Below are 19092 nucleotides of genomic sequence, written 5' to 3' on the forward strand. Positions count from 1 at the left end.
TTATATAATTTATTATTATGAATAAATGAATTCATATATTCATATACATTCAACACAATATCATTAAAATAGGTTATATGATCTCTAAGAAAGATCATATAACCTATTATTAATTACATTGACTAAATTTTTAAATTTATTGGCATATTTTTCATAATTTCCTGTCCTTTTAATGTTTATAGAATCTGTAGTGATGGACATTTATCATGGACATTTGAAAATTTGTATTTTATTTGTTGATCAGTCTAGAGTTTCTTGCATATATTAATCTTTTTAGAGAACTAGCTTTGATTTTTGCTATTGTTTGTCCTCTAGAGGTCATGAAAACAAATGTGAAGGAGGAAACTCACAAGAAGTGCTAAGCATAGATAGTAAGTAAGCTAGACACTTATGAGACATGAAGAAAATGCATAGGATGTATGAAGTATAGATAAGTAAACAAGTAGCTTTTGAGACAGGCAAAATTCATAAGATGTGTTATAGTTAGCAAGCAAGTAACTTGTAAGATGTACTAAAGATAAATAGAATACATAGAATATGATAGAACAAACAAGGATATTACTTATGGATAGAAAGGGACAGGAACACCAACTCATAAGGTAACCTACCACCTTGGTTATATTATACTTAAATTAACCACCAACTGGTGACACTTAGTATTGTTCTACTGAACACAGATAAAACCCATCACTGTTCAGGCTAATTGGTAAGCTATAAGCTGAGGTAAGCAAGGTATGTCATTGACCTTGAGCACCTTCAGTCTGAATGGGGCCCTTTTTCAAACCTCAACTCTGGTCCTCGTAACCAATAAGGCTGATGGAACAGAGACAGACAGAGACAGAGGCAGGGCCTATGAATATTGCATAACACAGGACTCAGGAAATGTAGTCCTTCATCCTGTTTGTACCCTCTCCTAAGTCTGTCAACTTCATCTCTTTGATTCTTCGTGTATATATATACACATATATATACGTATCTGTATGTATATGTATATATATACATCTGTCCTATACATATATACACACATATGTATACATATGTATATACATATGTGTATATATGGATATGTGTATATATGAATATGTATATGTATTTGCATTTTTCAAAAAAATTGATTTAATAAGCCATGTGACTCAACCATTTTATTTATTTTTTTTTTTGAGGCAGAGTCTCACTGTGTCACCCAGGCTGGGGACAATCTTGGCTCACTGCAACCTCCACCTCCTGGGTTCAAGCAATTCTCCTGTCTCAGCCTCCCGAGTAGCTGGGACTACAGGCATGTGCCACCACACCTAGCTAACTTTTGTATTTTTAGTAGAGACGGGGTTTCACCATGTTGGCCAGGCTGGTCTTGAGCTCCTGACCTTAAGCAATCCACCTGCCTCGGCCTCCCAAAGTGCCAGGATTACAGGCGTGAGCCACTACGCCCGGCCTGACTAAAGCATTTTAATTTGGTCTGTGAGCCTTTCTATTCTGAGACTTCTAGGGTAGCTTGCCTGGTCGCATATTGAAGACTATCATTGTATCAAGGGAACTTCTCACATTAACAGACCCCAAAGGATAAAGTGAGAAGGGATCATAATTCAAAGTTTGGAGTTTACCGAAAGAAATAGGACAATAATAAGAAATAATTGGCTAAAATATTGGGGGCCCAGTATTGATCTGGGTGGTTATAGGGTCAATCAAGGGACACAGGGCTGATCTTAGGAATCCAGGATAGTTTCGGGAGCCCTAAGAACAAGGTGAAGAAGGACCATAATTAATTTTATTTTAGACATTTTAGCTAAAGCAGTAAGACAAATTAAGTAACTGGCATAATGTGGGGGTGGGACTTAGGGCTGGCCAAGGGGGCACAACAGAGCTGATTTGGGGGAGGTGTCAGGGACACCTCTTGCAGTGGGGCCTCTCCCCCTCTGAGTATATATAAGTAACAATGGCAAGGAGATTGTATTAGTCTGTTCTCACACTGCTAAAATACCTGAGACTGGGTGATTTATAAAGACAAAAGGTTAAGTTGGCTTACTGTTCTGCAGGCCGTACAGGAAGCATGGAAGCATCTGCTTCCAGGGAGGCCTGAGGGAGCTTTCACTCATGGCAGAAGGCAAAGAGGGAACAGGCATCTTACATGGCAGGAGCAGGAGGAAGAAAGGAAGAAGGTGCTACACACGTTTACACAACCAGATCTCACCAGAAGTCACTAACTATATGGTACCAAGGGGGGATGGTGCTAAACCATACATGAGAACTCCACCCCCAAGATCCAATCACCTCCCATCAGATCCCTCCTCCAACACAGGATTACAATTCGACATGAGATTTGGATGGGGACACAGATCCAAACCACATCAGGGATGGAACAGAGAAGTGACATTCATTGAGCACTGTGTCCAGAACACAGGCTGATCCCATCCCATACACCTGTGGTCACTGCAGGGTCTTCAGCGCAGTTCCTCTTTGTGCAGAAACCCCAGGGATCACCTCCCACCTCCACCCAACTCCCCATCACCACCAACGCAAGGTCATGCATCACTGAGACCCCAAGACCCTATAACCTCTGACACCACAGATCCCCATCACTCACCTCACAGAGTGCCTCCCATTCCAGCACAGTCTTCTCACCTTGACTGCCCGGCATTCTTCCCCTCTTCACTCATTAGCGTCATGCCATGCTTTGCCACTTTCCTGCACTGCTCCTCACCCAACCCATTAACCACTGTCATTCACACTGTGCCTCATCTCACTCCCAATTTCCTCCACTCTCCACTCACTCACTGCCACTCTACTCCCTCCTTCTCTCCCCAACACTACTCATGTTTACTTACACTCAACTGTTTCTTCTCCAGTAACTCACACCACTGGATATTTCCCCCATTTCGCCCTACTCTTCCCTGTTCACCACCCTTCTGCCCCTCTTTACTCCATTCACTCCCCACTTGGCCCTTCATTACCCTCCTCTCTCTTCCTCCAATCCCAATCCTTTTATTCACATGCTGATGTTCATCTCCATCCATTCCCCTGTCTGTGCTTCACTCACCTCCATTCACCCACATGTGGGCCATCAGCTTGCCATTTGTGTCCCAGGAAGCAGGAGTCCAAGATCTACCTGAAATGGTGAGATCTGACCCTCACTCCCACCCCACTACAGGATGGCCTTCAATGGACCTGGAACCCTAGCAAGATTCTCTATAAGTAGAAAGACAAAATAGCTTTATTTCCAGTGCCCTTGGGCATCTTTCAAGGAGACTGCACCAGGAGCAAGCCAGTCTGCCCCACGTTTCCTCTCCCTAGAAAGGCACTGAATGTGACATGTTTACCTTAAATAGTTCATAAAGTGAACCCATGGCTTGTTTCCTTGCAGGATTACTCAGGGAAAAAAGAAGACCCGGAAGGGCACAGGCAGGGTCTCAGGTCTAACTCACCCACCCATTTTGATAAATCCAAACATTGCCCATCCCTAGTTTTTCATAGCTTAAGTTGTCCAGTTCCAGCAAAGAGATGGCCCCAGTGAAAGGCCACAGAAGCATGAGGGCCACAAATACAGTAATTCACAAGCAGGACCTCTCGTTCTGAAGCAAATGTCCTGTTATGTGGTCTTTGGCTATGTCCATTCAGACCATCACTCTCAATCTGTCTCTCACCTTGGAAAATATGTATCACCAGCACTAGTGCAACCTTAGAGGAGCAAGTTATTCAACCTCTCTATGGATTCGTGTTTTGCAGCACTTGTAAAAAGCGTTTGTATGAATGATGTAATAAAAATCATTTCGTTAAGATATGGAAAGTCCTTGGTGGGCTTTAGTACAGGATCTTTTCACAGATGTCACTGTGCATGTTCCAGTCTCAATTATTTTAGTTACCTAATGTGGTCCCAGCTGACCGGAGAATCACTTTATTTGGCAGCCTCAGGAAAATAATGCCTATGTGCCTCTGGAATTGATTGAATAACTGTTGTTCTATCTGCTTGGTTCTTCGATTTATTCACTAAAAATAAACTCTACATTGAGCATACCTATATTAAATGTTATAAAATCCTGTACCTAGACTGTGACTTTACTATAACAGTAGAACAAAACAGCTTTTTAAATGTTTTATTTTTGAAAAGGTAGTACATCCACATAGTACATAGTACACCCACATTTTCAAAAGCTATGAAAGGATACAGTTGTCTCCCTCTCAATTCCATCCCCCCAGCCACCACTGCTCCTTCCCATCCCAAGGTAATCAGGGTTACCAGGTTCTCTTGTCTCTTTCCAGAGATAACTTATGAATTCACAATTATGTACTTACCATTTTTCTCCTTTTTATATACAAATGGCAGCGTATTATACTCACTGTCCTCAACCTTGTTTTTCCTACCTAATAACATAAACTGAAGGTTATCCCACATCACTACATAAATGGTACCCAAGTTCTCCTTATTTATTCGTTGTTGTCTACCCAGGAGTAGGCTGTATGAATATACCACAATTTAGGGAACCAGAACCCTGATATGGTGTCATTTAGACAGCTTCCAATCTTTTGTTTTCACAAACAGTGCATTAATACTTCTGTATGTTCATCATTTTGTACATGTGTATGTACATTCCTAAAAGTGGAATTGCTGGCCCAAAAACCATATGCATTTGTGGTTTTGATTACTTTTGAATAATTCCTCTTTGAATGAGAAGATTTTTCCCTGGACTTGCTATTTGCTGGAGGTTCATGTGGGAAAAGAAACCAGGGCCACATTCTAAGCAGATCAGTTTTTTTTGACAACTGAGAATTTTTTCCCCCACATCTGTTAGTTCTTTCTGACTTTACTTCTCCCAAGTCAGTAAATAGGGGCAACTGTAGGGCTCTTCACAAGGAAAAGTCCCTTCTCTTCCCCCAGCACCCCATAACTGTTGCTCCCATCAGTAGACTACTTTCTACAAATACGGCTTGCCTGAGTGACTCCTTCTCGAGGCCCCAGCCTGTTTCTCCTCAGACCCCAAATGGTCTAGGAAACATCCTACCTCCTACCTGCCCGTGCACTGTTACCACAGTTATATCTATGGTTCCGCACCTCAGGGTATATCCCGAACCTCAGCTAAGAGTCCTTACCAGTGCTGTCTCACATCTGCAGCCTTGAGCACGCTCACTCTGAAATCTCCTGCACCAGTGCTTCATTTCCTCTGCCTGTGGCAGCCCTCTCATCAGGGTTGCAGCTGTCTCCTAATTTTGTCAGATACAGAGATTACACTTCTGCTTTTTCTCCCATAGCTTTTGGGTTATGACTGAGATGAAAAGAAGAAAGGCTGAATTTACTCCCATATTTAAACCACAAGTCAGAATATACTTTTAAAATGTGAGTAAAACTGACACAACTTTCTTTCAGTGTCCATAATAGATACTGCTGATTAGCTCTCTAATCTGCCATGAACTTTGACTTCCGAGTGTGGCCTCTTCCATGGGCTTTCTTTCCTGTATGGGTTCGCTGATGTACAATAAGGTTTGATTTTTGGGTAAAGGCTTTCCCACATTCTGTACATTTATAGGGTTTCTCTCCAGTATGAGTTCTTTGATGTACAGTGAATGTTGACTTTTCTCGGAAGGCTTTGCCACACTCAGTGCATGCATAGGGTTTCTCTCCCGTGTGTGTTCTCTGATGTATTATGAGCTGTGACTTCTGGCTAAAAGCTTTCCAACACACAGGACATTCATAGGGTTTCTCTCCTGTATGAATTCTCTGATGTATAATGAGCTTTGACTTTTCTCTGAAGGCTTTGCCACATTCATTACATTTATAGGGTTTTTCTTCTGTATGAGTTCTTTGATGTATAATGAGATATGATTTCTGTGAAAATGCTTTTTCACATTCATTGCACTCATAAGGTTTCTCTCCTGTATGACCTCTCTGATGTAGCATGAGGTAGGACTTCTGAGAGAAGGCTTTCTCACATTCATTACATTCAAACGGTTTCTCTCCTGAATGAGTTCTCTGATGTACACCAAGGTTTGACTTTTGCGTGAAGGTTTTCCCACACACATCACATTCATAGGGTTTCTCTCCTGTATGAGTTCTTTGATGCACAATGAGGGTTGACTTCTCATTGAAAGACTTCCCACATTCAGTACATTTATGAGGTTTCTCTCCTGTATGAGTTCTCTGGTGTATAATGAGAGTTGACTTATCACTGAAAGTTTTCTTACACTCATTACATTCATGGGGTTTCTTTCCTGTATGGGTACTATGATGTATAATTAGATCAAGCTTCTGTATGAAAGATTCTCCACATTTAGTGCATTCATAGGTTTTCTCTCCAGTGTGGGTTTTCTGATGGACAATGAGGTTGGACTTCTGAGTGAAGGCTTTTCCACATTCATTACATTCATAAGGTTTTTCTCCTGTGTGAGTCCTGTAATGTATGATGACAGTTGACTTTTCTCTGAAGGCTTTTCCACATTCAGGACACTCAAAGGGTCTCTCTCCTGTATGAGTTCGCAAGTGTATAATGAGTTGAGATTTTTGACTAAAGGCTTTTCCACATTCGGTACATCCAAAAGGTTTCTCTCCCGTATGAGTTCTCCAATGTACAATGAGGTGTGACTTCTTGCTGAAGGTTTTCCTACATGCAGTACATTCAAAGGGTTTCTCTCCATTTTTAATTCTCTGATGTAGACTAAGGCCTTTCTTTCGCCTAAGACCTTTCCCACACTCTTTATAGCCACAGGGCTTCACTCCAGGATTTGTTTTCTCATACTCAGTATGGAAGAACAATTTTGCACATCCATTATCATATTTATTTTCTGCAGAACGTGTACTAAATAAGTCTAAATTATCTACCATATTATTTCCAAATGATTCGTGTTTATCAGGTCTTTGTATTGAAGCAACAAGGTTTGTACTCAGATGAAGTATGTTTCCAAACTCATGACAGTCACGAGCACTCTTGGTGGTAATTGTTTTCTTGTCAGAAAATCCAACTTGCATCAGCAGACATTTATCTTGGTCATCCTGATGTTCCCTCTCAATCTGTTCATCAACTTGACAGACTTCTAGAAAGAAGTAAAATAAACCACCTTTATGCTTTGACATTATGGAGCAGACCTTCTTTAGAATTATTCTGCCATATGAAAGCTGATACTATAATCTCATTTTATCAGAGTTCCTGGAGAGAGAGTTTTTTACTAAACTCCCACCTGCTGGTCTTTTTGTTACCAAGAACAATCTTACCCTGACACCTCAGTCTTTCTTACCTCTATTTATACATCATACCTGACTTCCATCAACTCTGGGAAGCTTATACCCTCGATCTTAAAAAGCTAAAAATATTTGCCCAATTTGATCTTCAGTTATCATATAAACTTTTTTTTTTTTTTAAGAAACAGGATCTCAGCTCTGTTGCCAGGCTGGAGTTTAGGAGCAAAATCACAGCTTACTGCAGCCTTGACCTCCTGAGCTCAAGCAATCCTCCCACCTCAGCCTCCTGAGTAGCTGGGACTGCAAGCGCAAGCCACCACATCTGGCTAATTTTTGTATTTTTTTGCAGAGACAAGGTCTCACTGTGTTGCCCAGGCTGGTCTCAAACTCCTGGTCTCAAGCAATCCTCCCGACTCAGCCTCCCAAAGTGCTGGGATTACAGGTGTGAACCATCACACCTGGCCAGTATCATATGAAGTCTTAACTGTACCTGACTTACAGAATTTCTGTCTAGGTGGAAGTGCAACAGCATGATTCCCAGACTCATGTCTTACAATAGTAACACTGAATCCATATTCTCAATGAATGAAAGAAAAATATAGAATGATTAGCTTGACAACAACAAAAAGCGAAAAATATTTGCCCAATCTGGGTTCACCTGTGTATCCATCAAAGCTTGCATTCACAGCTCTTCAACACCACCTTCTCTGCTCCTGCCTATACTATTTCCACTAAAACCTCTGCCTATTCTGTATTCCAAACCCTTCTTCATGTTCCATCACCCACATAGCCCTGTGTTCCATATTTTGCTATATTCAGAATCTAGATAACTTTCAAAAGGCAGGTCAGTCTTTTCTAAAAAGCTTACTCTGATCTTCCTATATAACTTAAATTTTTATTAACTTCTGGTCAGTCATCTGTATCACTCATTTAAACAGTTAAAATTGCAAAGCTTTGCCTTTAATTTCATCAGTTGCAAGCAGCACATTATTTCACATTTTAACATCTCTGAATCCAGATGCACCTTACAATCAATGTCATAGGTTAATTGGTGGCAATTTTTCTTTCTTAGTGGTATGTCTTTAAATCTATGGCATCTTGAAGTTAATAAGATACGGCAAGTACTTTTTGTACATATGGTGAATTTTAAATCTTTTTTTATAGTTTACTTTTCTTCTTACTTTTCCGCAAATTTTTACATGAAAATTTTCAAGCATAGAAAAAGTTGAAAGAAGAGTACAGTAACTACTCATATTACCACTTAGATTCAATAGTGTTAACATTTTGCTATAGTGATACTGAATTTTAACATAGATTGTGCAGCTGTGGTTTTTCTTCCTTTGAGTTCCTTTCTTTGGCTAGCTAAGCATTAGTTCTTAACCAGAGATGAACACAAAATCACATGAGGAACTTTTTACAAAATGCTCTCCATGGGACCCAAGCTCCACCAAAGATCTGCTGAATCTGAACCTTCTTAGGTGGTAAGAAGCAGTTTGGCCCATGTGGTTAGGGTCCTGGGCTCTCTAGCCCAGGAGAAAATCCTGGCTCAACCTTTCACTTGGTCTGTGACCTCAGGCAAGTGATCTAAACTATTTGTATCTTACTTCTCCACCCATAAGGGAATTATAACAGTGCCCACCCAAATGGATGTTGAGAGAATTAAATTACTTACAACAGGGCTTGCAGGGTACACAGGAAGTGCTTTAAATTGTTTACCAACACTACTACTATTACAAGTACTACTATTATGATTTTTAAGAATCACTACATTACTGTAAAAAGAAACAGTATATTTATATATTTAACATGTTCTAGAATACTAAGTGAAAAATGGTGAATAAAACTGTGCATACACTGTTACCTGAGGCAGGAAACAAAGGGAAAAACTGGGTGATGCTGGAGGTTATTTTGAGCCATAGGAAAGGGAAGCTGAAGGGTTTTTAAAGTGTGTGTGTGTGGGGTGTGTGTGTGTGTGTGTGTGTGTGTGTGGTATGGTATAAGTTTCATCACTTTGCTTCTCTAATAGCAAGGAATGAGATGAGATCATTCGCTAAAAGAGAGGGAAAAACAACTTGGAGTGGAGGTTTGAAGGAAGCAAGAAAGGTGTTATAAGACACGGAATCAAACCTAAGTGTCCATCAAGGAATATCAATGGATAAAGAAAATGTCATCTATTTACAAAATGGAATACTGTTCAGCCATAAAAAGAATTAAATACTGTCATTTGCAGCTACATGGATAAGCCTGGAGGACATTATGTTAAGTGAAATAAGCCAGGCACAGAAAGACAAATACTGCATGATCTCACTCATATATGGGAGCTAAAGGAGTTACTCTCATAGAAGTAGAGAGTAGAATAGTGACCAGACACTGGGAGGTGAAGAGGGGAGGAGAGGATAGGGAAAGGTTGATAAATGGGTACAAAGATACAATTAGACAGGAGGAATAAGTTTCCGTGTTACATTGCACAGCAGGGTGTCTATAGTTAACAATATAGTGTATCTTTCAAAATAGCTAAAAGATTTTGAATGTTCTCACCACAAAGAAACAAACGTTTGATGTGATGAATATACTAATTACCCTAATTTGATCATGACACACTGTATATATGTATCAAAACATCACACCATACTCCATAAATATGTACAATTATGTGTCAACTAAAACTTTTTAAAATGTTTAAAAAACTGTGCATAGTAGGAAATGAATAAATATATATTCTTATAGGCTCATGTTGTAAAAAGTGATGGAAGAATAAACCTTTAAATTTTAATAAAGGTTACCTATGAGGAAGGAAGGAAGGAAGGAAGGAAGGGAATGGAATGGAAAGGGAAAGAAGCTGGACTTTTCTGAATATACCTTGTTTTCTGTTTTGGACTTTAGAACCAATAAATCTTTTGTAACTATTTTATACAATCATAAAGCAAAACTGAACATAAAAGGATTTCTTAATAATAGTAAATATTCTTTCTGCTGCATTTCCTAATGACCATGCTGAAAAGTCTTGATTCTCAATGGCACCAAAATGATTACCTCAATTCATTCAACTCGCTATACACAAGCAACAGTCTCAAAAAGAATACTAACAATACTACTGTCAGATGTAAGATTAATAAATTAAAAACCTTTAAGCTCAAAATTTGATTTGGAAATATTAATTTGAACATGAGATATTTTTTCTGTAAAAAATGTCTACATAATAGTTCCTAGCTTTGTCAATGAAAAGGCCTCAAAACAATTCTCTAACCTCTAAATCGTGGGCTTAAAACATTATTTTCCACTAAAAAGAACCAGAGCCCCTTGAAGAAATCGCCAATTCTAAGTCAGAGGCAGGAAATATACAAAAGGAGCCTGGGACATGTTGTAACACCAGAAAGCAAGGAAGCTACCAAAGACTCAGGAGCCAACTTAAAGGAGATTCCACTGGCCAAAGATGAGACAGTGTCATGTGTAACATGGAAAATAAGACAATGGATTAAAACATAGAAATGTATACACCCATAAGTCCATAAATGATTCACAAAAAAGATATAACTTATTGGTCACCTTTGGATGATGCTACAAAATCAATTATTTTGAAAACTAGTAAATAAATGGAAAAGCTCAATCACTGAGCCTGTCTTTTCTGTACAATATGTAACTCATGGTAGCCAAATAATAGATGAGAAGCAATTTCTCTTTATAGAATTATTCCAGTGGGGCAGGGCACGGTGGCTCATGCCTGTAATCCCAGCACTTTGGGAGGCCAAGGCAGGTGGATCACGAGGTCAGGAGATCGAGATCATCCTGGCTAACACGGTGAAACCCCATCTCTACTAAAAATACAAAAATTTAGCTGGGTGTGGTGACACACACCTGTAGTCCCAGCTACTTGGGAGGCTGAGGCAGGAAAATTGCTTGAACCCAGGAGGCAGAGGTTGCAGTGAGCCAAGATCACACCACTGCACTCCAGCCTTGGCAATAGAGCAAGACTCTCTCTCAAAAAAAAAAAAAAAGTTACACATACAGTTCCTTTTATACCACCACATGGTATAATTCCAATCCTATGTATCTACCTGAAAGAAACAAAAACATACATCACCACAAAAATGTGTACATCGATGTTCACAGCACCATTATCCATAATAACCAAAAAGTTGAAACAAGCAAAATTTCCATCAATTGATGAATGGACAAACAAAATGTGTTCTATCCTAACAATGGAATTTTATTCCTCCATAAAAAGGAATGAAATACTGATACATGGTACAATGCGGATGAACCTTGAAAACATGCCAAGTGAAAGAAACCAGACATAAAAGGCCACATTTTGTCTGACTCCATTTAAATAAAATGTCCAGAATAGGCAAAACCATAGAGACAAAATAGATCAGTGGTTGCCAGGGAGTGAGGGGAAGAGGGATGAGAGTGACTGCTAGGGAGTAGGGGCTTCTTTTCAGTGTGATGAACACGTTCTAGAATTAGGTAGCGGTGATGGTTGTACAACTCTGTGAATATACTAAAAACTACTGAATTCTGTACCTTAAAAGGGTGAATATTATGATATGTGAATTATATCTCAATAAAGCTACTTTTAAAAAATAGATAACCAAGATGTTTTAGGAAAGCAAATCTGACAAATATCTAAACTGAACGAGAAGACTGGACTCAGGTTGTTCAATCTGAAATTAGAGCATTAGAGTCCAGGCCTGTGACTGACGTGGGCCTGGCTTTAGGTAAGTCAGTGACAGATGAGAGTCGTGAAAGTGGCAAGGCCAGGGGGGTTGTGGCATTTAAAAGACACTTTCATATGGGACAAAAGGAACTGTGCAGAAACTTGCAGGTAAGCACTAACTTAAGGAGAGTGGTCTGGTATATGGGGAACAGCGGGAGTGTCAGTTTTGTGTCTGAGGTGTTCATGTCCCTCTCCTCCAACAGTGCCAAGGGCCAGAACCTTTTCCTAAGATATTCCTGAAAGCCCTGTCAGAGGGCCTCACCTCTGACTAATAGGGTAGAACTTCATGTCCCCAGAGCCTGGGTCAAAATTCCCCTTACCTGGAAAGTTCCAAAACGGGATTTTTCCTTCTGCCGGGCATTCTTCTACCTCCAACTTGAGGATGAGGTTTGGTTTGGTAACCTGCTGCCCTGTTGATGAGAAATGACAGTGATACCTCCTTGGCTTTCAGAGCCTCTGAGACAGAATAAGTTACATATTGGGGGCAGCACAAGGAATCTATTGCTTGACATAATGGTAAAGTCAAACCATTTAACCTGCATTTTGAGCTCACAAACACTTTTTCGGAGAGAAAAGGGGGAACTGAGAAAGGAAATGCCTTCCATTGGATGCAATAATCATAAACAGCAAAATGACCTAAGGAAGCCATTCTTACCCACAAAGACCAAGTTGCTGTAGGTCTCCAGCATCACGTCTCTGTACAGGGTCCTCTGTGGTGGGTTCAGGTACTGCCACTCCTCCTGGGTGAAATCCACAGCTACATCTTCAAATGTCACTAGCCCCTGTAATGGTACATTCCTTTTATTTTAAAACGCTGACCACTAGATGATGAGGATAAAATGCACGGGAACTTTTGATTGGGTTCCTGGTTCATCATGATGACTCAATACTGGATGTCTATTTCATATCAAGTTAGTGATCTACTTTGTGGGAGAATCACAAATCACAGTTAAAAAAAAAACTAAGTAAGAGAATACTTGAGACAATGTCATATCAGCACAAGGATAGACAAACAGTCCAGTGGAACTAAAAAGGGAATCCAAATATGTATAGACACCTGATTTATGACAAAGTTGGCACAGTAAAGCAGTAGGAAGAAGATGACCTTTTCAATAGATGTGGATGGGTTATTAGATATCTATATGGAGAAAATGAAATTTAACCCCTCTAGCCACACATAAAAATCAGCTACAGGTAAATTGTAAATCTAATGTGAGAGGTAACCAATTAAGTGTCTATAAAATAATATAGGAAAATGTCTTCATAAGCTTTGGAGTAGCGAAAGAATTCTATAACAAAACATGAAAAGCACTCCTCATAAAGGAAAAGACAAGTGTTACAAGATCAAAAGTACTACAATGAAAAGGCAAGCCACAGATGGGGAAATTACTGGCAATATTCTTGGGGAATAAAGGTATCATATCTAGAATATATAAAATAACCCCTTCAAATCAATAAGAAACACACACAAAAGAATGGTAAGAGAAGTGAATAGGTACTTCACTGAAAAGCAAAACCAAATGATCTATGAACATAAGATAATGTACTCAACCCCATTAGCAATCAGGTAAGTGAAAAATTAAGCCACATTGAGACACCACTATACACCCACAAGAAAGGTTATAATTAAACAGATTAAAATAACATAAGCAGGAATATAAACTGGTATAATCGCTTTGGTAACAGTTTGGCATTATTTACAAACATTAATGGTTTGCATATACCATGACCCAGCAATTCTACTCCTAGGTACACATCTTAGAGAAAATCAGGCACATGTGCTCTAGAAAACAAATATAAGGATGCTCATAGCAGCACTATTTCTAATACTAGATCACAGATAAAATCCAAATGTCCATCAACAGTAGAATGGGTAAATTGTGGCACAATCATTCAATGGAATGCTGTACAGTAATGAAAATGAATGAACTACATGTTGTGAAGCAGGTTCACCATGCACTCGAAAAAGATTGAAGAAACTCTTTTTAACCTTGGGTTAGACAAATATTTCTTAGATTGACACCAAAATTCAAAAATCACTTGTTAAGAGATTAAAAAGACACAGAATGGAAGAAAATATTTGCAAATCAAATATCTGGCAAATAACTTTTATTGAGACTATATAAAAAAAACTTTCAAAATTAAAACAAAGTGGGCAAAAGAGATACTTCACCATGGGAGATAAACAGATGGCAATTAAGCACATAAAAAGATGCTCAACATCATTAGGCATGAGGGAACTGTAAATTAAAACCACAATGAGATACTACTACACACCTATTAGAATAGGGAAAAAACTGACAATACTAAGTGTTGGTGAGGATGTAGAGCAACTGCACCTCTCCTATCATAAGCAGGAATGCAAAATGGCACACAGCTACTTTGGAAAATGATTTTCCTGTTGTTTATGGAGTTAAGCATATACTACCATACAACCCTGCAATTCCACTCTCACATTTATTTACCTCAGTGAAATGCAAACTTAGGTAAACCCAAAAGCCTGTACATGAACATTTATATAGCAGCTACATTTTTAATGATCAAAACCTAGAAACATATCAAAGGTTTTCCAACCAGTGAATGGATAAACAACCTGGAATCCTCCATACAATGTAATACCACTTGGCAATAAAAATGAGAGAACTAATGATTTATGCAACGACATGGATGAACCTCAGATGTATTACGCTAAGTGAAAGAAGCCAGACTCAAAGGCTGCATACTGCATGATTACATTTATATATTACATTTCTGGGAAATAAAAACTACAAAGACTGAAAATATATCTATATTTTCCTTGTCAACAATAGTACTTCCCTGGTCAGCAATACTGTGCATATTGTCACATCTCAATGTGCTGGGAGGGTGACATGAAAGTGAACAACAGAAGCTTCATGGCTGGGACCCTCTGAGACCTCACCCTATGCATCTCTCCCTTTGGTTGGTTCTACTTGTATCCTTTTGCTATAATACAACTGTAATCATAAATATGTACTTTTCTGAGTTATATGAGTCATTCTCCCAAATTATTAAACCTGAGTGTATACTGAGAACCCTTAAGTTGAATCAAGGTGTGGAAGTGGAAGTGGCACCATTCACCATCACCCTTAGTGACCCACTAGCAAAATTTTTGCTTCCTGTTCCTGCAACATTATGTTCTGCCGGTCTAGAGATCTTAGTTCCAGAGGGAGGAATGCTGCCACCAGGAGACACAACAATGATTCCATTAAACTGGAAGTTAAGACTGCCACCTGGTTACTTTGGGCTCCTCCTACCTGTAAGTCAACAGGCTACAAAGAGAGTTATAGTGTTGGCTGGGGTGACTGACCCACACTATCAAGATGAAATCAGTCTGATACTCCACAACGGAGGTAAAGAAGAGTATGTGTGGAATACAGGAGATCCCTTAGGGCGTCTCTTAGTATTACCATGCCCTGTGATTAAGGTCAGTGGGAAACTACACCAACCCAATCCAGGCAGGATTACAAATGGCCCAGACTCTTCAGGAATGAAGGTTTGGGTCACTCTACTGGGTAAAACACCACAACCCACTGAGGTGTTTGCTGAAGGCAAGGGGAATACAGAATGGATAGTAGAAGAAGGCAGTTATCGATATCAGCTATGACCACATGAGCAGCTGCAGAAATGAGGACTGTAATTGTCATGAGGATTTCCTCCTTATTTTGTTAAAAATATGTCTGTGCTTTTCACATAGTCCCACATTTCTTGGAGGCTTTGTTCGTTTCTTTTTATTCTTTTTTCTCTAAACTTCCCTTCTCGCTTCATTTCATTCATTTCATCTTCCATCACTGATACCCTTTCTTCCAGTTGATCGCATCAGCTACTGAGGCTTCTCCAATCTTTGCGTAGTTCTCAAAACTTGGCTTTCAGCTCCATCAGCTCCTGTAAGCCCTTCTCTGCATTGGTTATTCTAGTTATCCATTCGTCTAATTTTTTTTCAAAGTTTTTAACTTCTTTGCCATTGTTTTGAATTTCCTCCCGTAGCTCGGAGTAGTTTGATCATCTGAAGCCTTCTTCTCTCAACTCGTCAAAGTCATTCTCCGTCCAGCTTTGTTCCGTTGCTGGTGAGGAACTGCGTTCCTTTGGAGGAGGAGAGGTGCTCTGCTTTTTAGAGTTTCCAGTTTTTCTGCTCTGTTTTTTCCCCATCTTTGTGGTTTTATCTACTTTTGGTCTTTGATGAGGTGTTTGTAGTATTCTGTGATGGTAGATTGTATTTCTGTGGGATCAGTGGTGATATCCCCTTTTTCATTTTTTATTGCATCTATTTGATTCTTCTCTCTTTTCTTCTTTATTAGTCTTGCTAGCAGTCTATCAATTTTGTTGATCTTTTCAAAAAACCAGCTCCTGGATTCATTAATTTTTTGAAGAGTTTTTTGTGTCTCTATTTCTTTCAGTTCTGCTCTGATTTTAGTTATTTCTAGCCTTCTGCTAGCTTTTGAATGTGTTTGCTCTTGCTTTTCTAGCTCTTTTAATTGTGATGTTAGGGTGTCAATTTTGGATCTTTCCTGCTTTCTCTTGTGGGCATTTAGTGCTATAAATTTCCCTCTACACACTGCTTTGAATGTGTCCCAGAGATTCTGGTACGTTGTGTCTTCATTCTCGTTCGTTTCAAAGAACATCTTTGGTTAATGGGTGCAGCAAACCAACATGGCACATGGATACATATGTAACAAACCTGCACATTGTGCACATATACCCTAAAACCTAAAGTATAATAAAAAAATGTCTGTGCATGTTTACACCTGTATTAAGAAAATATCTTCATGTTATTTCCTTTTTCCTTTATCATGTGACATAAGATTTATTGACTTCATATCAGCACTGAAGTGTTGTTAACTTTATGTAACAGCATTTAGGCTAAGAATTAGTGTGCTTCCAGTTGTAGGAGGGATAGCTGTATTATGTTAGGCATAATTATGACCTTATTATTGTCTTTACTTGAAGATTTATGTGTGATTTCAGGAGATGTGTACAGTTTTAAGTTGACAAGGGGTAGACTTATAATGGTTAATATTGAGTGTCAACTTGATTGGATTGAAGGATGCAAAGTATTGTTCCTGGGTGTGTCTGTGAGGGTGTTGCCAGAGGAGATTAACATTTGAGTCAATGGAATGGGAAAGGCAGACCCACCCTCAGTCTGGGTGGGTACCATCTAATCAGCTGCCAGGGCAGCTAGAATAAAGCAGGCAGAAGAAGGTGGGAGGAGCTGGCTTTCTGAGTCTTCCGGCCTTCATCTTTCTCCCATACTAGATGCTTCCTGCCCTCAAACATTAGACTCCAAGTTCTTCAGCTTTTGGACTTTTAGACGTATACCAGTGGTTTGCCAGGGCCTTTGGCCACAGAATGAAGACTGCACTGTCTTCTTCCCTATTTTTGAGGTTTTGGGACTCAGACCGGCTTCCTTGCTCCTCAGCTTGCAGAAAACCTACTGTGGGACTTCATCTTGTGATCGTGTGCATCAATACTCCTTAATAAAATCCCCCTCATATATTCGTCTATCCTATCAGTTCTGTCCCTCTAGAGAACCTTGACTAATACAGAAGTCATTGCAACTTAATATACATAATGATTATAAAATAAAACAACATGACAGAGTTTAGACCAAACATACCAGCCAAATCAATTAATATTATTAGGCCTTAAGAAGGCTTATTAAAAGATCTCCAGATTGACTCACAAGCAAGATCCAGCTGTATGTTGTATGCAAAAAATACAACTAAAACAAAGTGATTCGAGAAGGCTAAAAGTAAAGGGATAGGCAATGGTCAACCAGACAAATAAATGGAAACAATAAGAAAGCAGAGGTTGAGATCCTGACATTATACTTAGTCTCAAGATAAAAGGCATACAAACAAATTGTGTATTATATTCAGTAGGCTGGTTTTCCACTGTGATGTGGGTGCAGCAATTCTGACTCTACTTTCTGTATATTGTAGACTGAACAAATGAGTGAATTATTGATGCTAGGAACCAATGCTCTCACTGTTAAAGAAGGGAGATGCAAATATGCAACAAGGGATGACTAAGATTCCCAGGATGCTGTATGAACTCAAAGTATGTATGTATGTGTGTGTGTGTGGTGTATGTGTGTACACATATAGATGTAGACACACAGATGTAGATATATATGTACATACACACATCTCTGTTCACCGAAAGGGCCTAGAAGTAACAATGCCCCAGCAGCAATGAGCACAGCTAGCACCCAGATTTTGGTTTCTAAATATAATTATCCATTAAGAGGAACCAGAGCTCCTTGGAGAAATGGCTGATTCCAGGGCAAGTAAAGTTAAAGATGAAAGCCGGAACATCTTGTGCCAGAAAATAAGAAAATGCTCAGAGCTCAGAAACAGACCAAACCTACCAAAGCCTTAAAATTCCACTTTCAGGACTGATATAGTTTGGCTATCTCTCCCTCCAAATCTTATGTTAAAATGTGATCCTGGCTGGGTGTGGTGACTCACGCCTGTAATCCCAGCACTTTGGGAGGCTGAGGTGGGTGGATGATTTGAGGTCAGGAGTTCGAGACTAGCCTGGCCAACATGGTGAAACCCCATCTCTACTAAAAATACAAAAATTAGCTGGCAGTGGTGGTGCATGCCTGTAATCCCAGCTACTCGGGAGGCTGAGGCATGAGAATTGCTTGAACTCAGGAAGCGGAGGTTGCAGTGAGCTGAGATCACGCCACTGTACTCCAGCCTGGGCAACAGAGTGAGAGATTGTCTCAAAAAAAAAAAATGTGATCCCCAGTGTTAAAGGGAAGGCATGGTGGGAGGTGCTTGGGTAATGGGGATGGATCCCTCATGAATGGCTTGGTGTCACTCCTTTGGTGATGAGTGACTTTTCACTCTATTTGTTCAGACGAGATCTGGTTGTTAAAGAGCCTGGTGCCTCCCTCCCCCACTCTTGCTCCCACTCTTGCCATGTGACATACCTGTTCCCTCTTTGCCTTCTGCCATGAGTAGAAGCTTCCTGAGGCCTCACCAGATGCAGATGCTGGTGTCATGCTTCTTGTACAGCTTGCAGGACTGTGAGCCAAATAAACCACTTTTCTTTATAACTTTTTTTTTCTAAAGAAAATGTTCAGAAAATTATAGGGATGTCTCAAAACGACACAAAAGCCAGCTTAAAGGGACTCTCACTGGCCAACTCAGGGACAACTGAGCATCGAAATAAATAATGACAGTAATATTCA

The 19092-nt window shown here is 39.6% G+C and overlaps 1 protein-coding gene across 13 annotated transcripts in view; it reads right to left on the reverse strand.

Moving 5' to 3' along the window:
• Positions 1–4074: 4074 nt before the first annotated feature.
• Positions 4075–19092, reverse strand: part of ZNF182 (zinc finger protein 182) — a 33617-nt gene continuing 18599 nt past the window's right edge. For 6 of the 13 annotated variants that reach the window (XM_063634428.1, XM_055267872.2, XM_055267871.2 and 3 more), the window contains exons 4-6: positions 12532–12658; positions 12197–12286; positions 4075–7017 (exon numbers count right to left, since the gene is read on the reverse strand). In XM_063634428.1, coding sequence (XP_063490498.1) covers positions 5387–7017; positions 12197–12286; positions 12532–12658 — 1848 coding nt within the window. In that variant the 3' untranslated portion in view covers positions 4075–5386. Of the gene's footprint in view, positions 7018–12196; positions 12287–12531; positions 12659–18831; positions 18968–19092 lie in introns of all 13 variants that reach the window. The other 7 variants (XM_063634425.1, XM_063634423.1, XM_055267869.2 and 4 more) reach the window with 2 other exon arrangements.

This window comes from Symphalangus syndactylus, chromosome X, assembly GCF_028878055.3.
Source record: "Symphalangus syndactylus isolate Jambi chromosome X, NHGRI_mSymSyn1-v2.1_pri, whole genome shotgun sequence".
NCBI lineage: Eukaryota > Metazoa > Chordata > Mammalia > Primates > Hylobatidae > Symphalangus > Symphalangus syndactylus.